Raw genomic sequence first — 21,635 nt, forward strand, 5'->3', positions numbered from 1 at the left:
GCTGTTAGAAGAAAACTGCATCAAGCATTACGAATAAAAGCCCATTCAGGCATAATTTGCGACAGTACGAAACAGTATACTTGTATACGCTCCGTCGAAAAAGCAGTGCCATATACATTTTGGACACGCTAATGTGAACCAGCAGAACACCGACGGCACCTCACCAGATTGTGGTCTCGCCCTAGCTGGCTCGATCAGTTCGGTCTAAACATAATTCGGTAAAATGTACGTTCGATGCTAAGTCGGCTGCCTAATGCAGGTTTCCACCTACCCTTACTAAATTTATCCCCCACTGATGGTATAACTTGGGCTTAGAGCGCGACAACGTGCATCACAACAAAGAGCAGAGTTGGCGACGCTAGTGCAACAGGACGACAGAGTTGAGCATACGAGGCTCCGTCCGTGTGCAGCGACGTTCTGTCGTATGCTAGCATCGTCCCATAGCGATGCATTGGACCCTTATTTTTGAAACGTCTTTCCCGAGGACTTTACTGCTCTCCTCACGCAGTTGACGGCACAACAGCTAGGCATTGTCACGAAAAAAGACGAGAACGTCGACAAGACAAAATGCTAAATGGAAAACGAAACCTAAAACTGAAAAACCGTGCTGAGGTCCGATTTCGAGCACTGCAAAAGGCTGACTTCCGGGACATGCCGCCCAACTTCTGGTGGCTTCACTTTCGAGCGCCCGATGCGGCATCCAGCCACCTAGTGGAGATCAGTGGCGCAGAGACGTCGTCTGTTACGGCGGTTACGGCGCGAGCGCGCCACGACCGCGCGGTGATGTGCGCATGCGCGCATATGTTGCAAGTGGCCGCCACAAAGATCGCTAGGTGCTACCTCAAGTGGAAAGGAGAAAATAGAGAAAGGTAAGGGCAGCAGGTTTTTGGCGCACACGGCAGGCATCTTCCTAGATGGGGCGATGGCCGGTAATATTTAGGGCCCGGAAGCGTTATTTTCACCCATGGATTATAGATTGGCTTGGCGTCATTTGTGATTTGTGGATCGCGGTCGTGCGGGCGCGGGCGTTTTGCATCGCTTGCTTGTTTGGTCGGCCTCTGGATGCTCTGGACGTGTGGTGTGGCACATTCGTTGTGAAAGGACGCTTGTGTGGTTTGTGTGCTCGTACTTGTGTAGTGCCTGTGCCTTGGAAGGCGCTCCAGAAAAATGAGTCTTTTCGAAGCTTTCTCAGGAAAATCTTGTCGTAATTGACCGTATGAAAATACGCTTTCATTTCGCGTAATTTATGGGTTGTTCGAGTGGGCATATGTGCGCTCATAAGTTCCGAGCTTTCATCCTTGATTTGCGCAGAGTATAGGCAAGTTGGTAACGTGAATTCTTTACAACGTGATCAGGCACGGTGGTTCTGCAGTCCCCGAGGCATTCGTCGGTCGAAGCGAGCAGCGGTCCCATACGTACAGGGTCGTCCACCCTGAACACGCAAGTGCGTGGCTGCATTCTCTGGAGGGCCACTGCGTTCGACACGGCCATTATCGCAGCCGAGTGGCGCAGGAGAAGTTGGACCTGCGCGTGGCGCTTCGCCTCATCTGCCACTTCGCTTCGATGCGCGGCCGTGTCGGACGCGGTGGCCCTCCAGAGAGCGCAACCATGCGCTCGCGTTATGACAAGAGAAGAAGGTTGCTAGTGACACGTCGACAGGACCAGATGATATTCCGATTATATCAATAAAGAAGCTTTGACCAAAATCCAAGCAAACATTAATAGAGGTAGTGAAAAAAAAATGGTAGTGGATGGCAAAGCCCCCAATGAATGGCGATCAAGTAGAATGAACATGATATATAAGGGAAAGGGGGACAAAGCTGACATAAGCAAATACCGTCCTTCAGAAACGCACTGCGACGAGTCTCAGTTGGCCTGAGCAGCTGTCTGTGGAAGGTATTTAGCAATGAAGAGGGAGCATACCCGAAGCGTGCGAAGATGCGGTACGCGTGCGCTTCTTCGCTGCTATCGCGGTGGCCGCATTAATCCCATAGAATCATCGCTATATTGGAATCTAGAAATTGTGTATTTTAAGGCGCAGGCGACAATAATAAAGCGGATGGCAGAAATAAAACTGTCGGAGCGAACCCACGCAAGCGCATTTCGTACAGCGCTGTTTGTGCCGTCTGCCGCGGCATAGTTTCGTTTTTGTGCTGTCGTTCGCGCTAGCGTCGCAGCGTCGATGTAACTGCGCCAACAGATGCACAAAAAATCACATGGTCTGTATGTTGGCGGTGGTCTGGGTGCTTCCAGACGTCGCCGAACGCAGCGGCAAACAAGTGCCTATATAGAGTACGTGTATAGTATCGCTTTTTCTGGCCGGCGTCGCAATTACGCGCGCAATTGAACGAATTCCGGGACGGTGTAAACTACCATCGTGAGATGACTTTCGCGAAGTACGACAAGGGAATTATGCAACAATTGCATTATGTAACAGATATAGGCGATCGAGTTTCAGTTGAAGGGGCTTCTGTGGCAGCTGAACTATCTGGCTCATATGAATAAAAAAAACGTACCGGGAAAAACGCAGCAACCGCGAACGTAACAGCAGGTTCTACTAGATGTTTGTTTTGCAAAGGGAAAAATTAATCCTGACTCTTTTCATTGCGAGGGCTAGATGCGCCAGATGCGGAATTCCATCTTATATCGATATCACCGTTCCGCTGTGCCGCATGCAAGCACTATGATCAGTGCGTTTAGTGGTAAAACCTTTTATGCGCGATCCGTCCTCAAACACACACTTGCACAGTGAATTCTCGTTGTTTAGTGCTCGCTTTTTATAGCTCAAACTTTCGGCCAATCTATTGGAACTGAATTAAGAGCGGCGTGCGGCGGTTTTGTAGCCGTGCTCCCTTTGAGCAGTCTTATATATAAATTTGTCGCTATAATAAACTTTCGAGATTTGCGACACGTCTTTTGAACATGGACAATATATCCAAGGGCCATTACGTTTAGGGACAAATTGTGCGCGCGCCATGGATGGGAAGTATGTACGTGGCCACGTACCAATGGTCAGGCATTCGGCGCCTCGATACTTCAAACTATTAAGCGACCGGAAATTTGTTCAAACTATGCTGATTAGAAACAAAGGGTAAGGGGACCGAAAATAGTTCTTTACGCAGAGTTCGGAATAAATTTGGGAGCCCGACCATGGGTTGGTACGGATCTTTTCATTCTTATGTGACCGCTCATCTGCAATGTCAGCGGCGCCTCATCGATTCCACTCGATAGGCCCCGCATACGGTAAAATAAACTGGTCCCACGTCGTGGCAGGAACAGGAGCGCAGCTGGGGAGAGAAACCACTTCAAAAGCACCGTGTGACAGGGGTAGTAGATGAGTGGTTCTCCACGATGGCCGCATGCAGCGCGCTGCATTGCCATGCTTCACACGGCAAGCACTTACCTCAAAGATGAGTAGGTTGCTCAGAGGAAACAATGTGGTGGCTGGGTATGGCCTTAAAAAAAAACTGCTTTGTAACACGGTTTTTCTATACGGCCAACGAAGTTGTTACTCATTTATTCATACACCTCATCAATTACTGACAAGGCGTGTTGGTAGGAACACTTTATTTGGCAAGGAAGTCCTGGCTGACGGGGGCCTAATGCAACTGCCTGTAGGCCAAGGTGCAGACTTGTGGGCACAACCTTGAGCCAATAGCCTGGAATGGGGAATAGGTACCTTGGACCAGAGACTGCCGCGCCATGCAAGGTCGGCTGCTGCAGTCCCTCCACTAGTGTCAGTCATACACTGGGTTGGATGCCATGAAAAGAGAAAAAAGTATGCAAGCTCAGAACAATAAAATGCAACTAATAAATCACTAAGAGAAGCCCACAAACAAATACACAAAAAATGGAATGCATATGAGGGAAAAAAGATAAGGAGATCTCCCAACAGGCTACAGCAGCAGCCCATGCACTCCTGTAGTGGTTTTGCGTATGGACATAGGAACATTGTTCAAGATGTGCCAGAGAAACCACACACAAAAAGAAGTGTGTACAAGGCAGAGACCAAGAATGAATAAAAACAGTCAAGACAAACAACGAAAGGGTTTCTGAAAGGCTTCTGAAGCTGGCACACAGGAGCTCACAAGCTCCATATGCTAAACCCAAAACCTTAAAGGAGCGGAGACATCAAATTTTTGGTTGGAGTGTTCTTAGTTTCAAGCATTGCATACTCCCACCCGGTGCATGATACGTGCTCCGCAATTTAAATATGAACATTAAATATTACCGCATTATTTATACTGAGCGATTTCGGTTTCTGAGTGTCGGGGTGCATTACGACGTCACTCCCGAGGAAGAGCAGCAACCCTGGTCATGTGGGTTCCAAAAGTAATGACACAGGGACCGCTGCATCGTCTGCTCTCGTACACATGGTGTGCATATCAGGGCCTTTCGAAATGCCGGCCAGTACTGCGATATGCTTTATTTTCGAGTAGTTCAAATTATAAAACATTTGAAATTACAATACAAACACGTTTCCACAAAATGCAGTGATGAAAAGAAACATTTCATACAAATATTTCATTCCTCTTCATAATTTATCGCATCCTAATGCTTACTGAGCGTCTCAATGAATGAGGGAAAATCATGTAGAATGGTACAATTAGCCTGAGCCATAACTGTGTTCAGGAAAAAACATGACAGCTTGACTTTGTAAGCTGCCGAACGACAATCTTTCGGCTTTTCATTTCTCGGCCTTTTGGCGAAGATCATAGCACCGAAGCGCGACCTTGTGGCAGAGCATCCGCCTCACATTCGGGAGGTGCTGTGTTCGATTCCCAGTGCCGCCGGGTACCCACCGGTTTTAAGATTTCCCCGCCATGGTGCTCGGCTCATCTAGGGTGAGATGCTTGGGAGAAGGGTCTCCGACCAAACCGTTGCCTTGATGGATCAGAGATAAGTTCCGCCGTCAAGCAACCCTAAATCCACCTCGTGCGGTAGAAGCCCATCTTTTTTTTAACCCGTCATGCACACCTGCTGATGCATGTGAGCCAGCCACAACGGTAACAATCAAATACCGCCGCACTTTGCTCAAAGGGGGTTTGTGAGCGGAGAGTGCTTATGGCACATCTATCTTGAGGCTAGAGAAGTGAACGTTGTGAGTTTTGTAACTGGCACAAGGCGAGAGTTTTGGACTGCGGGTTTTAACCACGTGGAGACGTTTTTGTGCCCGCATTTGATGGGAATTTTGAGGCGCAGGCTATCCTTCCCACGCAGTGCAGCCCTGGAGAGCCGAGCACTAGGCCGGGGGACCGCCTGTTCCTATTGGATTAATTGGCTGGTGGACCGGAGGCCGCGGGAATCGTACCCACGACCTCCCGTAGCCGAGGTGAGCACTCATCCTTCACTCTGCCATTCTTGCCTCCCTTCAAACTCTTCCGTCTCCCTCACCGGTTCCTCCTCTCCATTCACGCCTTTTTAGCAAATCGAACCTTCAGCGGAAAGCCCTTTGGTAATTTCACTTCCAATAGAGGAGTGCCGCAGGGCTCCGTTCTCGCCCCCACATTATTTAATGTGGCTTTAATTCCTCTTGTTCGAGCCCTAGAGACCATCCCTTCTATCCGCGTGCTTGCATATGCCGATGATATCACCTTGTGGTGCTGTCATCCAGATGCGTCTATTCATCAGTCGGTCCTTCAACACGCGCTGGATGTATTGACATCTCGCCTCCCACCTCTGGGTCTAACACTCTCTCCTACTAAATCATGTTTCATTCGAATTGGAAATAAAGCCGCCTTACGGAAAGCTCCCCCTTTAAATTTTACGGTACATAATTCTCCGATTCCTCAGGTAGAAACTGTTCGTATTCTTGGTCTTTTCCTCCATACATCTGGGACTGGCACCCCGTGGCTGACAGCCACCCGTATATCGGCTCACGCTACTCTAGGTCTGATTCGTCGCATAGCTATGCGCTCTGGTGGCGCACGTGCTCATACGGCCCGCCAGCTTGTGCGCTCTATCCTTCAGCCACGGATAGTATATCAGGCTCAATTTCAACGTCTCACCCGCAGACAGTGGGGCTCCCTTGAAGCTATCAATCGTGAGGCTATGCGCGTCATAACATATCTGCCTCGTTTAACACCCATACCTGTGCTACAGGAGTTCGCCCAACTTAATACACTCAGTGAAATCATCGACCAACGGGTGGCAAATAGAGCTCGAAAACAGTCTCTCAGACTTCATCGTTTAAAGACACTTCCACCGTGGTCCTATTGCCAGCTCACTGACAATCGCCCCACTGTTTCCCCGTCGGTATCAGCAGCGTATCTGCCTGAAGGGTGCATATTATACACGGATGCATCTCATTCTGCAGAGAGGGGAGTTACTGCTGTGTATAGTCCATCTCATCCGCATCTCAACTCTCGCACGACGTATACTGCGGATACGTGCACTCCCTGGCATTGGAACTTCAAGCCACTCGTTCCAACATTCAATACAGTTCACATTTACACCGACTCCCGCGCTGCCCTTAAACAGCTTAAGGCTGTTCGACGAACCTTCCAGATTTCACAATCTATTCATGTGCTCTGCGCAAAGTATCCATGTCCTGTGTGCATACACTGGATTCGCGGCCATGCCCAGGATCCACCTAACATTCAAGCGGATGCTATGACTCATCTTCATACATTAGACGATCCGCTACCTTCCCCTCTTCCCCCAGATCCGTTCCTGTCCCACGTTTCTGATTCCGAAGTTCTGCGCCAGCGAACACGCGCTCTAATTCCTCCGTGTTCGCACCCTCTCCCCCGTAGTCTTACTCGGCAGGAGGAGGTATCCATGCGCCGGATTCGGGCAGGGGCGGCTCTGACACCATCTGTCCGTCATCGGTGGCGTGCCAAAGATCTGCCACTACCTGACAGGTGCCCTCACTGTAGCGCTGCACCGGACATATGTGATGTTCGGCACTTGTTGTGGACGTGCCCAGCGACGGCTGCGACTACCTCAGCGCAACGGTTCTTCACTCCTTCTTTTAACTTTCAATCCCGTGCATTCCTTCCCCCCCTTTCCTTTTTCAACTTATGCCTCATAGCACACTTCTCGAATAAAAAAAAATAGAGCACTCAAGCATGAGGCCACGGCTGCTGTGGAGATGCTCTTGTCACAGTTCAGACACTGAAAAGGCGTATGACGTGATGTGGCATTGTTGAGAAACATTAATGACACAAAAAATCAATGAACAGCAGCTTAAGCTACAAGAGTGAGAGCATTAACAAGACGTGGGCTAGGAGACAGCGAAAGCGGCAGCATGCTGATCCGCTTCTTATTCTTCACGCAGTTCTGCGCCTGCCTCGCTGGTGCCTTCGTCGGGACTACAGCGGCGCCTTGTTTCCTTGCGCTACGGACTTCAGTTCCATCGCCATCACCAATCCTACATGTGGATGACCTCTGTGCGAGCGTGGACTGCCCTACCTTTCCTGTAAAAGACAGCACGGGTGTTCCCTCCACTGCGCAACCTGGCCGAGCATCTCCCTTCGACGATGTCATCTTCGATCTACCGGTCATCTTAAAGCCAAGTTCTGTGACGTCACCCACGGATCGTATAAAAGCAATGCCTACACAGCGGTCTGCCAGTGGGCTAGGAGACAGCGAAAGCGGCAGCATGCTGATCCGCTTCTTATTCTTCACGCAGTTCTGCGCCTGCCTCGCTGGTGCCTTCGTCGGGACTACAGCGGCGCCTTGTTTCCTTGTGCTACGGACTTCAGTTCCATCGCCATCATCAATCCTACACGTGGATGACCTCTGTGCGAGCGTGGACTGCCCTACCTTTCCTGTAAAAGACAGCACGGGTGTTCCCCTCCACTGCGCAACCTGGCCGAGCATCTCCCTTCGACGATGTCATCTTCGATCTACCGGTCATCTTAAAGCCAAGTTCTGCGACGTCACCCACGGATTGTATAAAAGCAATGCCTACACAGCGGTCTGCCAGTGGGCTAGGAGACAGCGAAAGTGGCAGCATGCTGATCCGCTTCTTATTCTTGACGCAGGTACGTTTTCTTGAAAACGCACGTTGCGTCCGCTCTGATGACAGATTTTTGATGCTGTTTCCTCGCCCACACAATCGCGGTTTTCGTTATGTGTCTGTATCATTGTATTCACAGCTTGTTTACTGCATTGCTAGTGTTCTCTTAAGCGGAGATGTGGAAACTAATCCTGGAACCTCTCACAGCAATCCCGGTTCAAAACCAGGCACACGTTCTACATCTTCTTCCGTTAATGTTCAAGTAGCAAGCACTGATGACGCTTGCTCCACTTCCAATCAGCCAGCTATTAATGAAATGCTTGCCGAATTGCTTGCGGGCCAGAGAAAAATGGCCGAAGATATTGCAGATATAAAACGTTTCCAGCAGAGAGTGAACTCTCGTTTTGAGGCACTTGAATCACGAGTCTCTGCTCTTGAGTCAAGCTCGCCGACCTCGAACGGCGACGCAAGCGACGGGGGCCGTGCAACGCCAGTTGAATTCGTTGTCTGAGGTTGTTAGCAAGCTTGCTTCAAGAAATGATGACCTGGAAAACCGTTCTCGCAGAAACAATCTTATATTTCACGGTCTTGCTGAAGAAGATAAGAAACTAACAAAGCTCTGTTCATTGCGGTGACTAAGGTATTCATCGATAACCTTCAGTTGAACGTGAGCAGAGAATTCCGAGGATTTCTCTGCTCACGTTCGATTGATCCGGAAAAAAATATGGGATGCAACGCAATCTTATCGTGACAGTGGCTCGAAGGTTCATTTGCGTTATGACCACGTGTTTATTGATAGCGTGCGGTACAACTGGGATGATGTTGAGAAAAGTTTGGTCAAAGATTCGAAATCAACGCCCCCGGACACTGCTGCTGCTAATGCTACTGCTGCCAAGCCACCCGCAGATTCTGACTGACGGGACACCGCCGCCAACCTTCGTGTTCTGAACATCAATGCCAGAAGTTTAGTAAACAAGCTTCCAAATTTTATCTCTTTAATCCTAACTCATTCGCCTGATGTCATTGCGGTCACCGAAACGTGGCTACATGATGGTATAATTGACTCTGAAATAACTCCTCCAGGTTTCGTTGTAATTAGGGCGGACAGGCAGCATGGGAAAGGAGGCGGTGTCGCTCTCTTCATTAAGTCTAGTCTGAAATTTGTTGAAATTTCGGTCCCTGTCGAAATAGAGTCAACTTGGTGCAAACTCTACGTAGGTAACAAATCATTTGTTATCGGTGCGGTGTATCGACCACCAGGCACTTCCGTAGACCACGTGCATTCTCATCATATCAACAATCCAAATATAATTATCCTAGGAGACTTCAATCGTCCCGGAATTCAATGGCATACATTATCCATTACTGGTCAAGACATTGCAATCAGTAATGAACTTGTCAATTTTTCTTTGTCATTTGGATTAAAACAGACAGTTGATAAGTCGACGAGGTCTTCGGCAATACTGGATCTGGTGTTTTTAAGCTCTTCTCTTTTCGCGACGAATTTTACATGCGAAGTCGTCGAGGGGATATCCGATCATAACGCTGTTCTTGTTTCGATCCCATGTTCTATTCCTTCCTCAAAACTAACTTATTCAACAATTCCGGATTTCAGTAGAGCAGACGACGTGCCTATCCTGGATTTATTAAGTGGCGCATTTGAACAGTTTCAGCACCTCAGCATACCATGTGACGTGAATTCTTTAGTAACATTTTTCGAGAACATTGTGAAGGTCTGTATTCAGCGTTTTGTTCCATTAAAAACTAAAAAGCAAAACCACAGTATGCCCTGGATAACAAGAGACATACTGCATCTTTCTCGCCGTGTTGCCAGACTACGCGTTTCCAAGCGCAATGGTAAACCTGAACTTTTGCAACAGTTCAGCGATGCTAAAGAAGAACTCCGTGCCGAAGTTCACTCGGGAAAAGATTTTTACTACAGAAATTCCTTGCCGCAATTAATGAAACACAATCCCCGCAAATTTTGGGCATCCATATTGCCACAGAGCACTAGTCCCAATACCTTCATTATTGATGATAAGCCGGTCTGTGACTCATTAGCTATAGCTACTAGTTTCAACGCATATTTTCAGTCGGTATTTACAACAGATAACCTTGAAATGATTACTTTTCCTAGCAACTCTCAATGTTCTGTCGATGATATTTCAATAAGCGTCGAAGGTGTTCTGAACCTCATTCTGAACATAAATGTGAAAAAAAGTAGTGGTCCTGATGATATCCCTAATGTATTTCTGCATCGTTACTCTCTTTGGACCAGCCGCTATTTGACTACCATCTTCCAGAAATCGCTATCATCCGCAACCATCCCCGTAGCCTGGAAGCTTGCAAAAGTTATTCCCCTGTTTAAAGCTGGCAGCACCCAAATCCTGTCCAACGCCCCATTTCGTTAACTTCACACTCATGCAAATTACTAGAACATATCATTCATAAGCACATTACAGAATTTCTTGAAGCTAACAATATCTTGTGCAAATTTCAGCATGGGTTTCGGCGCGGGCTCAGTACCATTTCACAACTTGTAGAATTCACGCACGACATTGCTAGTTCCCTCGACACGGGCTCACAAATCGACGCTTTATTTATCGACCTTTCTAAAGCTTTCGACACCATTCTCCACAGCAAACTTCTTTGTAAACTTAATGCAATACTCAAAAACCCGTTACTGGTAGACTGGATATCAAGCTTTCTTTCTAATCGTACACAGTATGTTTCTTTCAACTCCTGTTCATCTGAAACTGTTAATGTATCATCCGGTGTACCACAAGGATCCGTGCTCGGACCACTGTTGTTCTTATTATACATTAATGATTTGCCAGAAAATATTATTTCTAAAATTCGGTTGTATGCAGACGATTGTGTGATATACAGTTCAATTAACACCCCTGAGGATCACGCGCAACTAAATCAGTCATTCGTGTCATTCTGCTCATGGTGTGAAACATGGCAAATGCAAATAAACTTTCGTAAACCTGTATACATGTCATTCTGTAATCGCACAATACCATCTTCTTACACCTACTCATTCAAAGATAACTCTCTGAATCAAGTGTCCGAGTACAAATATTTAGGTCTTCTTTTTTCTTCTAACTTGTCCTGGTCAAAGCATATTAACACAATATCCAATAATGCAATGCGGAGGCTCGGTTATCTAAAACGTACACTTAGTGTTGCCCCCCAAGAAACTAAACTGGTAACATACAAAGCTTTAATTCGTCCACTTTTGGAGTATGGATCAATAATCTGGAATCCTCATAAACAGTCCGATATCAGTAAGCTGGAATCCGTCCAAAGGAAAGCAGTACGGTTTATTTGCCGACGGTATGACAGAAATTTTTCACCTTCATCCACTCTTCCTGCCATAGGCCTTTCCCTCCTTTGTACCCGCCGCGACAATGAGTGTAAAATATTTTCATGGTATTGTTAATTCATCCCGCTTTGCTTCCGTCTGAGTATTTGCATTTTTCAGCATCCTCATCTACAAGGAGCTACCACCCATTGAATGTAACACCCATTCACGCGCGCACTGATGTGTTCAAATTTAGTTTTTTTCCTCGTGTTATCGAATGATGGAATTCTTTACCCGGTGATATACGCTCCCTGGAACCAAACCTATTTTTCAATCTTGTTTCAAATCTGTGATTAGTCTGTTGCATTTCTGTTCTGTATTTTAATGGTGTTGTCCCTCTCTGCCTTTTTTTTTTCTCTCCTCTTCCTCCCACTCCTGCAATAGCCACATCGGGGCTGCAGTATATGTAAATAAATAAATAAAAATAAATAAATTAACAAGACGACCTCTTCCACACTTTCTTGTGACACCTCCAGCTGTGGAATGCTGCCCCAGATGCAGCATTCTTAACAGGACATGGCCCACTTAACTCTTGTGTATGGGTTTCACCACACTGGAATCCCTGGCCGTAACGGAACCACAGATGCTGGCACATTTCAACTAGGAATCTGTGCTGAAATTTCAGCAGCTGTTTTCCTTCTCACTGGACGAAAAGTGCCTGACTGATCCGGACTCTTAGATTTGGAAGTTTGTTAAAATTATGCTCACAAGTTTTTGCTTTCTTTTAATGGTTCATAAGAGTGGTGGCCATATGTGCTGACATTACATCTGCTTTCACAAAAGAAACAAAACTCTGAGAAAATTCTGGAAAATTTCTAAACGGAACACTATGCATGCTTTCAGGGACTCCATACACTGTTCAATGTACTGCAAAAGAATATTTCAGGCTTTCAAGAAGGAACCCTTGAACAAGAGGGCTGACAAAGGTTGGTTTGCTCATCACTGAGAAGCACTGCCTTTTACTGCCTTTCCAATGAAGGCACACTCTGGCACCCCTTTCGATAGCAGCAATGCCACAGGACAAGCACCAAGCATTTCCACAAAAAGTAACAGCTTTTTACGACCTCATCATCACAGCTCAAACCGCAAACTAGCCTCTGTTTGTTTGTTTCTGCAATAGCCTACAAGATTGACGAGGCCTGAGAGCAAGATTTACAGATCGATTTTGATGCCACATTGGGGTGGCGTGGCACCTCGCATCAGTATACTGAAAGCGCGTGAATTCTGCACATTTCTATGACTACGGCTTATTCCACAGAAAATACTTTTGAACGTAGCTGTGTCTATTGATATGCACCAGACCAAACTTAATGAGGAATGTGGCAACCTGTACAGAACCAACTAGTATCGTATTTACACGCATAATTTGTGCCCTCACATAATTTGCGCACCCTTAACTTATCACTCGGGTTTACAAAAAAAATTTTTTTACTCGCATATTTTACGCACCGTGCTGCGCAGACCACCATCATGCACGCGGGCTCTACCCAGTAGCATTCGGCTATTCCGCGTGTTTGTTCGGAAGGCTTTTTGAATCTATTGTGCACTGGGCATTCATGGTGGTGTCGGGCCGCTGTTACAATCGCGGTGGCACCAGCGGCATCGCCACTCGGAACGGCCAGCAGTGCTTTCAGGGAGGATCGGCAGCTGATAGAAGAGCCAACACCGCTGTTTGTTTGGCTGATGCATGTGACTCGACTGCCGGCTACGCTTTTCTCTGTCGCTCTGACGGCTTGTGTTTGTTCGGTCATGTCTTGCGATGGGATATCACAACTATACGGCAAGTTTCAAATTGCTTGTCAGCGCCTTATCATGGCACGGAGCGGCGAAGCCAGCGAGAATAACCGCATGCGCACAAGTCTGTCGATAGACGACAATCGTGTCAGCAAACTTGTGTGCATGTGGTTATTCTCGCTGGCTTCTCAGCTGCGCGCCGTGATAAGGCGCTGACAAGCAGTTTGGTCGATACTCGCGCGGTACTGTTAAAGAATTGTGTGGTCTGATAATTGATTTATTGATTCGCGGTTGCTTTCCCAGACGAAGTTGCGAAAGCAAACTTACGGAATCTGGAACTATCGAACAATTGGCTGGTTTTTTTTTTCGGGGGCCGGCCAGCGTAGGGTGCGGGTTCGGGTGCTGACGTGTACGCAGCAACATACACTATACTTATATTGCGCGTTATGACCTTTGTGGAGTTTATGTCGCGCTCACGGAAATCCCCGCGTAATTTGCGCACCCCCTTTTTAGAGCCCTAATTTCTGAATAAAAAGTGCGCAAATTATGTGCGTAAATACAGTATATACAATGCTCACTTAATTGAAGACAAGAAAAAGACAGCTAAAACATACAGGCTGCCATGCCTAATACTCATTAGAAGCAAAACTATGTCATGCCAATAAGAACGGACCGTGTGCTGGACACTCACAGTATCGTTAAAACTCGCAGCAGACCTCTGCGTTAATTTCAGTCCGTCCTTTTTTGAGACTTGACCACTTTCTTGATGGTATTCCTCACAACTGCCAGAATTTTCCAGGTAAACGAAATTCCTCTGGATAACTCTAGGTTGCTAGACACCCTTTAAAACCGTCACAGCCCTTCAAAGAAATACAGTAGAACCTTCCTGTTCTGTTCTTGGTTCGTGTAATCTGCAGTATCACAAAACGAAAAATTATGCGTGTTGTGCTATTTTTATTCACAATACAAATCCTGGATAACTTTTTGAAACGATTCCCTGGTATACATGTCCATAATTTTGCCAAATTCTGACCACATGAAGCATTCAGAGACCAAGAGAAAATGGCAGCCAATCTAGTCATCATTTTTGGATGCTTTGCCCACATGCAACTGAGCGCTGCGGAGAAGTCGCTGCTGCTGCCCTGCACAAAGGCAAGGACACAAAGCATCTTAAGAGCAGCTGCGGCTCTTCCACAATGCACAAGTGTAACAGGACAAATCTGAGAACGGTAAGAAATAGTTGACGGACTGGACATGCCATGAAACTTGTGGGATACACTGGTATCCCCTCCTCGTCCCCCGCGCCAGCGGCGACCGTGACTTACACGGGCGCGCTGGCCGCCAGGAATGTGGAGAGAAGACACCCCCACGACTCTGCTCATTTCCGCCCCAGCACTGACGTGACGTCACGGCAGCGCGCTGCCTTCTGCGGAGAGGGTAGCACGCCTAAGCTTGACAGTAACGATTTGCTGCCAGGGAGGCAATGACCGAGGGGATAAAAGGGGTGGTCGCGCGGCAGGAAGGGACTCTCGCCGCCGGACCTGACCTAACTGCCCCACGGACCCCTTCCGCTGCCCGCCGGCCCCCGAACACCGACGCCGGTCGACGTCAACAACTTGGTGAGCTACTGAACATCTATTTTACGGATAGAACATTCTTCCGCAGTGTGCTTTACCTCGCGTTAGGATAATAAACTATTTCCTAGCGTGCCCTGCCGTTGCCTATTTCGTCCGGACCTGCCGTGGCTGCGACTCTGCGCCACGGGTTGGGGAAACTTGTTGCGTACTTGAATAACGCCTGCGTGTAGCTTGCACGGAAGCTCGCCTTCCCGGCCGGCTGGACGCGGAGTGACCCCATATCTTGGCGCCCGAACGTGGGGCGAACTAGGCAATCGAGCAGTGACCTTTGTTGGAGCGAACGACTACCGTCGCCCTAACAAAGGATGGCAGCCGACAGGAGTGACTTGCAGTCTTTGTTTATGCTGTCAGAGCCAGCGGCACATAACCAGGGCTCCCTACTTGACGCGCCGTTGGAAGGGTTTGAATTTGTGAATCTTGGGCGTTCCACGCGGAATAGCCGAGTAACATCCCCTGACGCGTTGGTAGGACTTAGGCCTGGCATGGGGGGCTCCACATCGGGCGCCTCGCCGCTCCGCGGCGCGAACAATGAGGCACCTAGGCCTCATCATTCGACGCCATCAGCGGCTGTGCCCAACTCCGGGGGCGTTAGTCCGCAATCATCCGAGGTGCTCTTGCAGAACGCAATGCAGGTTATGCAGAGTCTAGCGGGTATTTTGCAAAACAATTTGCAAGCCCCGGCCCAGTCACCACGTGTTAGGATAGACTTGCCTACCTACACGGGGTACCACGACATTACGGGAGCAAATGAGTACCTCGACCGTCTGCTGCATTATCAGCAAGTGACAGGAATCGCAGACGCCGAAATGCTCGCGCGTGTTGTGCCTGTTTCTTTGACGGAGCAAGCGGCCCGCTGGTACCGACTAGCCGGCAACCGAGCGAGGACAATGGAGGAGTTTTGCGCAAGCTTCCGCGACGAATTCCTTCCCGCAAACTATGAGTGGCGTTTGAGGAGAGAGCTGGAGCTCCGAACCCAGCACCCCGACGAGTCTCTGTTTGAGTACGTCCGAGCGATAAACGAACTTTATCGCCTCGCTGACCCTCGCGCCACGAACACGGAGAAAGTTGAGCGTGTCACGAGACAAGCGCACCCGACTTTCACGGCTTACCTGAGAGGAGTCAGGTTCAGAGATTTGGATGAGCTGGCAGCTGAGGCGAAGCGCATTCAGGGAGACATCCTCTCTGTGCGAGCGTATCGGCCGCCCCCACCCGCATCGCTGTCACTTGAGCCGCGCTGCGCGTGGAATGGCAGCTCAGCGCGCAGTCCATCTAGAACTGAAGCGTCAGCACAGTTTGCTGACGAGCGTGTCCCAAGGGGTTGGGAGTTGTCCGACCGCGCTGCCGCAGAGCGGAACGAACCGAGGTGAGATCGCGAGGCCGACACGCGGCCCCCACCATCCGCGCCGCGAGTTCGAGATGACCGACCGGAACGGGGCGACCAGCGCCTAGCCCGTCGGGGCCCGGGCAACCGTTGCTACCGGTGCGACCAGCCGGGACACTTCGCCCGCGAGTGTGGCCGCCCTCCCGCCCGTGACCAAACACGGTCGGGAAACGGCCAAAGCCGCCGGTGATCGACCTTCGATTCCGCGCGGCGTACACAGAAAACCCCGGTTTGCTAGCGCCTTTGGCATGTCGCGTAGGAAATTCTGTTGACCTGTCAGCGCCGTTCATTGAGCTAACGATAGCTCGAAAGAAATTCACCGCGTTACTAGATACAGGAGCAAGCGCTTCTTTGTTCGGTGACGAGGTGTTAAACCATCTCCGCGAGAACAAAATCCGGCTGAGAGAGTGCGATACCACTTTTTGCCTCGCGAGCGGCACAGCGCAATCAAGCGGTGCAGCTAGGATAGTGGTTCGCTGGGAAAGACGCGTGCGGCGACAACGCCTCGTTCATCTTCCCTGTTTATCCGTTCCTGTAATTCTTGGACGAGACTTCCTAGCCAAGACAGGTATTGTGATAGACATCAGCAGCGGAGGCTACAGGGAGCGCACGTCAGGCGCCTTGAAGCCTTTCGCGAAAGCGCCCGCGGCGTCGCAGACCATTCAGACTCCGAACGCGGCGCGAGCGGGGGGAGACCGTGACAAATCCACCCCGCCAGCCCGAGATCCAGGAGGCGAGAGGGCAGAGAGAAGGTTGGCGGGGTTAGAAGCTGCTCTGCCGCGCAGGGAAGGTCAGCGCACCCCTTGTTGTCGGAAGTGAACAGCGTGACGGAGAGGGAGAAGGCACGTTTGTCATCGCTCCTCTGCGAGTACAACGCGACATTCACTGACCGCCCGGGCCTCACTGCCCTAGTCAGGCACCGAATAGACACGGGTGACGCACTGCCTTGGAAGTGCAATCCTAGACCAATTAGCTTGGCCAAGAGAAAAGCACTGGACAGCGCCTTAGACGAACTTATCGACACTGGCGTTGTTGAGAGGTCTAACAGCCCTTGGGGCTTCCCGGTAGTCTTGGTTCCAAAGAAAGACGATACATATCGACTTTGCGTGGACTACCGCAAGCTGAATGAGGTTACGAGGAAAGACGCCTACCCTCTACCCACCATTTCTTCCCTAGTGTCCAACCTAGGTGGGGCGAAGTACTTTACAACGCTCGATGCTAGCCGCGGATACTTTCAGGTTGAAATGAATGAGCGGGACAAGGAGAAAACTGCTTTCACTTGTCACAGAGGCCTTTTCCAGTTCAAGAGAATGTCTTTTGGTTTGGTAGGAGCACCCGCTACTTATCAGCGCCTAATGGACCGTGTTCTGGGAGATGCGAAGTGGCAACATGCGCTCGCGTACCTAGACGACATCGTGGTGTACTCGAAAACGTTCGAGGAACACCTGCGTCACTTGAGGGACGTCCTAGAGAGGCTGAGGTCCGCGGGAATCACTTTGAACCCGAAGAAGGCACAGATCGCCGCGGCCCGAATAACACTGTTGGGGTTCACGATCGACAGAGGCCGCATTCTGCCGTGCGACGATAAGCTTGAGGCTTTGCTTAAGTTTCCGTCGCCCACAGATATAGCCGGACTCAGGCGCTTCCTGGGAATGGCGAACTTTTATCGCCAGTTCATCCCAGAGTGCGCAGCGCTGCAGGCGCCTTTGACAAAGCTTTTGAAGAAAGGTGAGCGCTGGAGTTGGGGTCACGAGCAAGAGGATGCACTGCGCAACCTCACCAAAGTGCTCGCTGACAAGGCTGAGTTGCAGCTACCCGACCTAAACAGGGAGTTTGTGATTTAAACTGACGCAAGCGACCTGGGCTTAGGAGCAGTGTTGCTTCAGGAGCATGAAGGCGTTCTCCGTCCGGTAGCTTTCGCGAGCCGTTCGTTGACGCCGGCAGAGAGAAACTACTCGGTGACAGAGAAGGAATGTCTCGCGATAGTTTTTGCTCTGCGTAAGTTCGACTACTACGTCGATGGGGTGACATTTGTGATCGAGACGGATCACATGGCGCTCACGTGGCTGAGACGACTCAGCGAGCCGAGCGGCCGCCTAGCGCGTTGGTTCCTGTTGCTGCAGCGTTACGACTTCACCGTGCGCTACCGCAAAGGGAAAAACAACGCTGTGGCTGACGCACTCTCGCGAGCGCCTGTCCAGTGCGAGGAAGGTCACGCGACCGACCGCCCGACAGCCGGAGAGAGCGAGGGACTGACTCGAGCCGTAGCCCATGTAAGGAACGCGGACCAACCGTTGATCCAGGGCGAGAGCGTGAACCACGTGGACTACGCGAGTTCCGTGGGGATCGTGTTCAGCAGAAAGGAGCTGCTCGAAGCTCAGCAGAAGGATCCGTTTTGTCGAAAGGCGTTCGACGGGCTCCGGGAGCCGGGCGGCAGGGCCGCCGCGCACAAGGAGACAGCTGGTTTTGCTGTCGGTGCGGAGCGCTCGGAAACAGCTGGTAGTGCTGTGAGCGCAATGGATTCGTATCTGCTGGATCCCGACGGCGTCCTGCTGAGGTATATCCCCTCCGAGAACGACACAAACGAGGCGTTCAAGGTGGTGATACCGCGAGTATTGAGGGCAGCACTGTTACGCTACTTTCACGACTCGTGCATCGCTGGGCATGCAAGCGGCCCCAAAACTTACACTCAGTTGTGTCACTTTGCTACCTGGCTTGGCATGAAAAGGGACGTAATACGCTACGCCCGCTCGTGCCACGTGTGCCAAAGTGTGAAGCCCCGAGGCGGACGACCACCCGGCCTCATGCACCCGATTAACAGCCAGACTCCCTGGCAAATCGCGGCGTGCGACATCATGGGACCGTATCCTATGACACCGAGTAGGAACAAGTTCTTGCTGGTGGTCACGGATCACTTCAGCAAGTGGGTTGAACTTTTCCCCCTTAGAAAGCTGACGGCACGAGTGACCATGGAGAAGCTGATGGACGTATTCACCAGGTTCGGTTTCCCAGAGCAGCTGATAACGGACAACGCGTCCTACTTCACTGCGAAGGTGTTCGTTGATTCGTGCGCTGCTCTCGGCATTAAGCACAAGAAAACGACCACCTATCATGCTCAGTCGAACCCCACGGAACGAGTCAATCGCAACGTTAAGCACTTGCTTGTCGCGTACTCTGAGAGGCACAAAGATTGGGACTCCTATCTGCCGGAGATCACGTTTGCTTTGCGTTCGACCGTTAACCGCTCGACTGGGTATGCGCAGTCTTCTCTCAATCTGGGTAGAGAGCTGCTAAATCCGATGGACCGGATTCTATCGGACAGCAGGAAGACGCCAGTTGCTTCGTCAGCACGAGCTGAGTACGCGACGCAGCTACGCGCTAAGATGACGGAGGCCTTACGCAAGGCTCGCCGCAACCTGAGCACCGCTAGGGCGCAGCAGAAAGCACAGTACGACCGCTCGCACCGGGATGTTCACTACGAAGTGGGCGATCTGGTGCTTCGACGCCAGCACGTTCTCAGCGACGCTAGCAAACAGTTTGCGGCCTCGTTGGCGCCGAAATGGATCGGGCCATTCCGCGTGCGAGAGAAACTTTCCTCGCTCGTTTACAGGCTCGAGGACTTGCGGTCGAAACCGACAGGCGGACCGGTGCACGTATGCGACCTGAAACGCTACGTGCAGCGAGATGAGTGGGTAGAGGACACAGCCCCACCCGCGCCGCAGTCGGACAACGAGCGCTGCTATGAGCCGGCGAACCCCGCGTCCCGCTATAACTTGCGCCCTAGGCAGAAACAGAATCTGCCTGCGCAGCCTAGAGCAAGGGCGCGAGCCGGCAGGCAGTCTCGTTAGATGCATGAATGTACGGGCCGCTCATGCCGATCAGTGTCACGCAAGACTGACTTGCGTTAACCCGCATGACTATCGTGAGGGTCGAACAGCCACGCAGCACGCGCTGCGGGAGCTGGCTACATCTGTGTTGACCTTTTCCAGCGCAGATGGAAAAGAAGCAGGGCACATCAGAACGACACCGTTCAACTACCAGCCACCATCCAGCTTCGGCAACGCGCCGCGCCCAAGGCTCGACGCTACGCCCCGCCCGCGACCTGCAGTTGCCACCCTGGCCACCCCGGCTACCTGCCACAACGCATCGGAGCTGCCCACCCGTCGACTGTGCGCCACCGCCTGTGGGGCCCCATTACCACCGCAACCCTGGGTCCTCGCCTGCTGACCAGGTATGCCAGGGCAGCCCAACCGCGGCCTCAACCATAAAGCGCCTCAGCCCTGGCCCCTGAAGCCACCTGACCCAGTACCTCAAGGGCGTAGCCATGGACCTGGCCTCCAAGCCATCGCAGCCGGCGCCAAGGAGGCGGTCGACCGAATTCACCGGAACGGCGCAGCCGCGCGCACTCGGAAGACCGTGAGAGGGAGCAAGATTCCAAGCGTCATCGTGCGGGAGGCCAAGCCCTCGGAGCGAAGCAGCTGATCGGCGGGGGCGTGGCGCGGCCGTCAACCGATGCACCGGCGGGAGCTGAAGAACTTCGATCCCAGGATGGCGGAGATCAAGTAATGTTGCCCCTGTTTCTGTGTTCGGGAGGCTTCTTAAGGAGGGGAGGATGTGAGATACACTGGTATCCCCTCCTCGTCCCCCGCGCCAGCGGCGACTGTGACTTACACGGGCGCGCTGGCCGCCAGGAATGTGGAGAGAAGACACCCCCGCGACTCTGCTCATTTCCGCCCCAGCACTGACGTGACGTCACGGCAGCGCGCTGCCTTCTGCAGAGAGGGTAGCACGCCTAAGCTTGACGGTAACGATTTGCTGCCAGGGAGGCAATGACCGAGGGGATAAAAGGGGTGGTCGCGCGGCGGGAAGGGACTCTCGCCGCCGGACCTGACCTATCTGCCCCACGGACCCCTTCCGCTGCCCGCCGGCCCCCGAACACCAACGCCGGTCGACGTCAACGACTTGGTGAGCTACTGAACATCTATTTTACGGATAGAACATTCTTCTGCAGTGTGCTTTACCTCGCGTTAGGATAATAAACTATTTCCTAGCGTGCCCTGCCGTTGCCTATTTCGTCCGGACCTGCCGTGGCTGCGACTCTGCGCCACGGGTTGGGGAAACGTGTTGCGTACTTGAATAACGCCTGCGTGTAGCTTGCACGGAAGCTCGCCTTCCCGGCCGGCTGGACGCGGAGTGACCCCATAAACTTCACCCCCATGGAAAACAAAAATATGGAAACAACTTGCAAGCGCTAGCAAAGGAACTTTTCAAAATTTGTGCCAGCACATTCACAAAAGTTTTATTGAAGTGAAAGTGCTAATAAATGCCAGAGACTAGGAAATGGTGCAAAACCTGGACATAGAGACAGTCACGTGCAGACCAGCAAAAAAATCTTTCATAGGGGCTAATTCAAGCTTATTGCTAAAACATTGCATTCATAAAATCAAAAAAAAAAAAAAACATAGGAAGGGGGAAAGGGGGGGGGAACAAAAAAATAAAAGGGAAGGTGGCACAAACCTTTGCCTTAAATATGCAAAAGGCGTTGTTTCGTAC

The 21,635-nt window shown here is 50.8% G+C and overlaps 1 protein-coding gene and 1 long non-coding RNA gene across 3 annotated transcripts in view; one reads left to right on the forward strand and one right to left on the reverse strand.

Moving 5' to 3' along the window:
* The first annotated feature begins 561 nt into the window (after positions 1-561).
* LOC144122140 (uncharacterized) lies at positions 562-11,788 on the forward strand. The gene is made up of 3 exons (XM_077655701.1): positions 562-869; positions 5,221-5,332; positions 6,756-11,788. The coding sequence occupies exons 1-3, from the start codon at positions 568-570 to the stop codon at positions 6,858-6,860; spliced, it is 519 nt and encodes a 172-aa protein (XP_077511827.1). The 5' UTR covers positions 562-567; the 3' UTR covers positions 6,861-11,788.
* The window catches only part of LOC144122141 (uncharacterized), a 37,624-nt gene continuing 19,539 nt past the window's right edge, over positions 3,551-21,635 (reverse strand). For both annotated transcript variants that reach the window (XR_013312815.1, XR_013312814.1), the window contains exon 4: positions 3,551-3,748. This is a non-coding gene — a long non-coding RNA (uncharacterized LOC144122141). The remainder of the gene's footprint in view (positions 3,749-21,635) is intronic.

This window comes from Amblyomma americanum, chromosome 2, assembly GCF_052857255.1.
Source record: "Amblyomma americanum isolate KBUSLIRL-KWMA chromosome 2, ASM5285725v1, whole genome shotgun sequence".
NCBI classification, from domain to species: domain Eukaryota; kingdom Metazoa; phylum Arthropoda; class Arachnida; order Ixodida; family Ixodidae; genus Amblyomma; species Amblyomma americanum.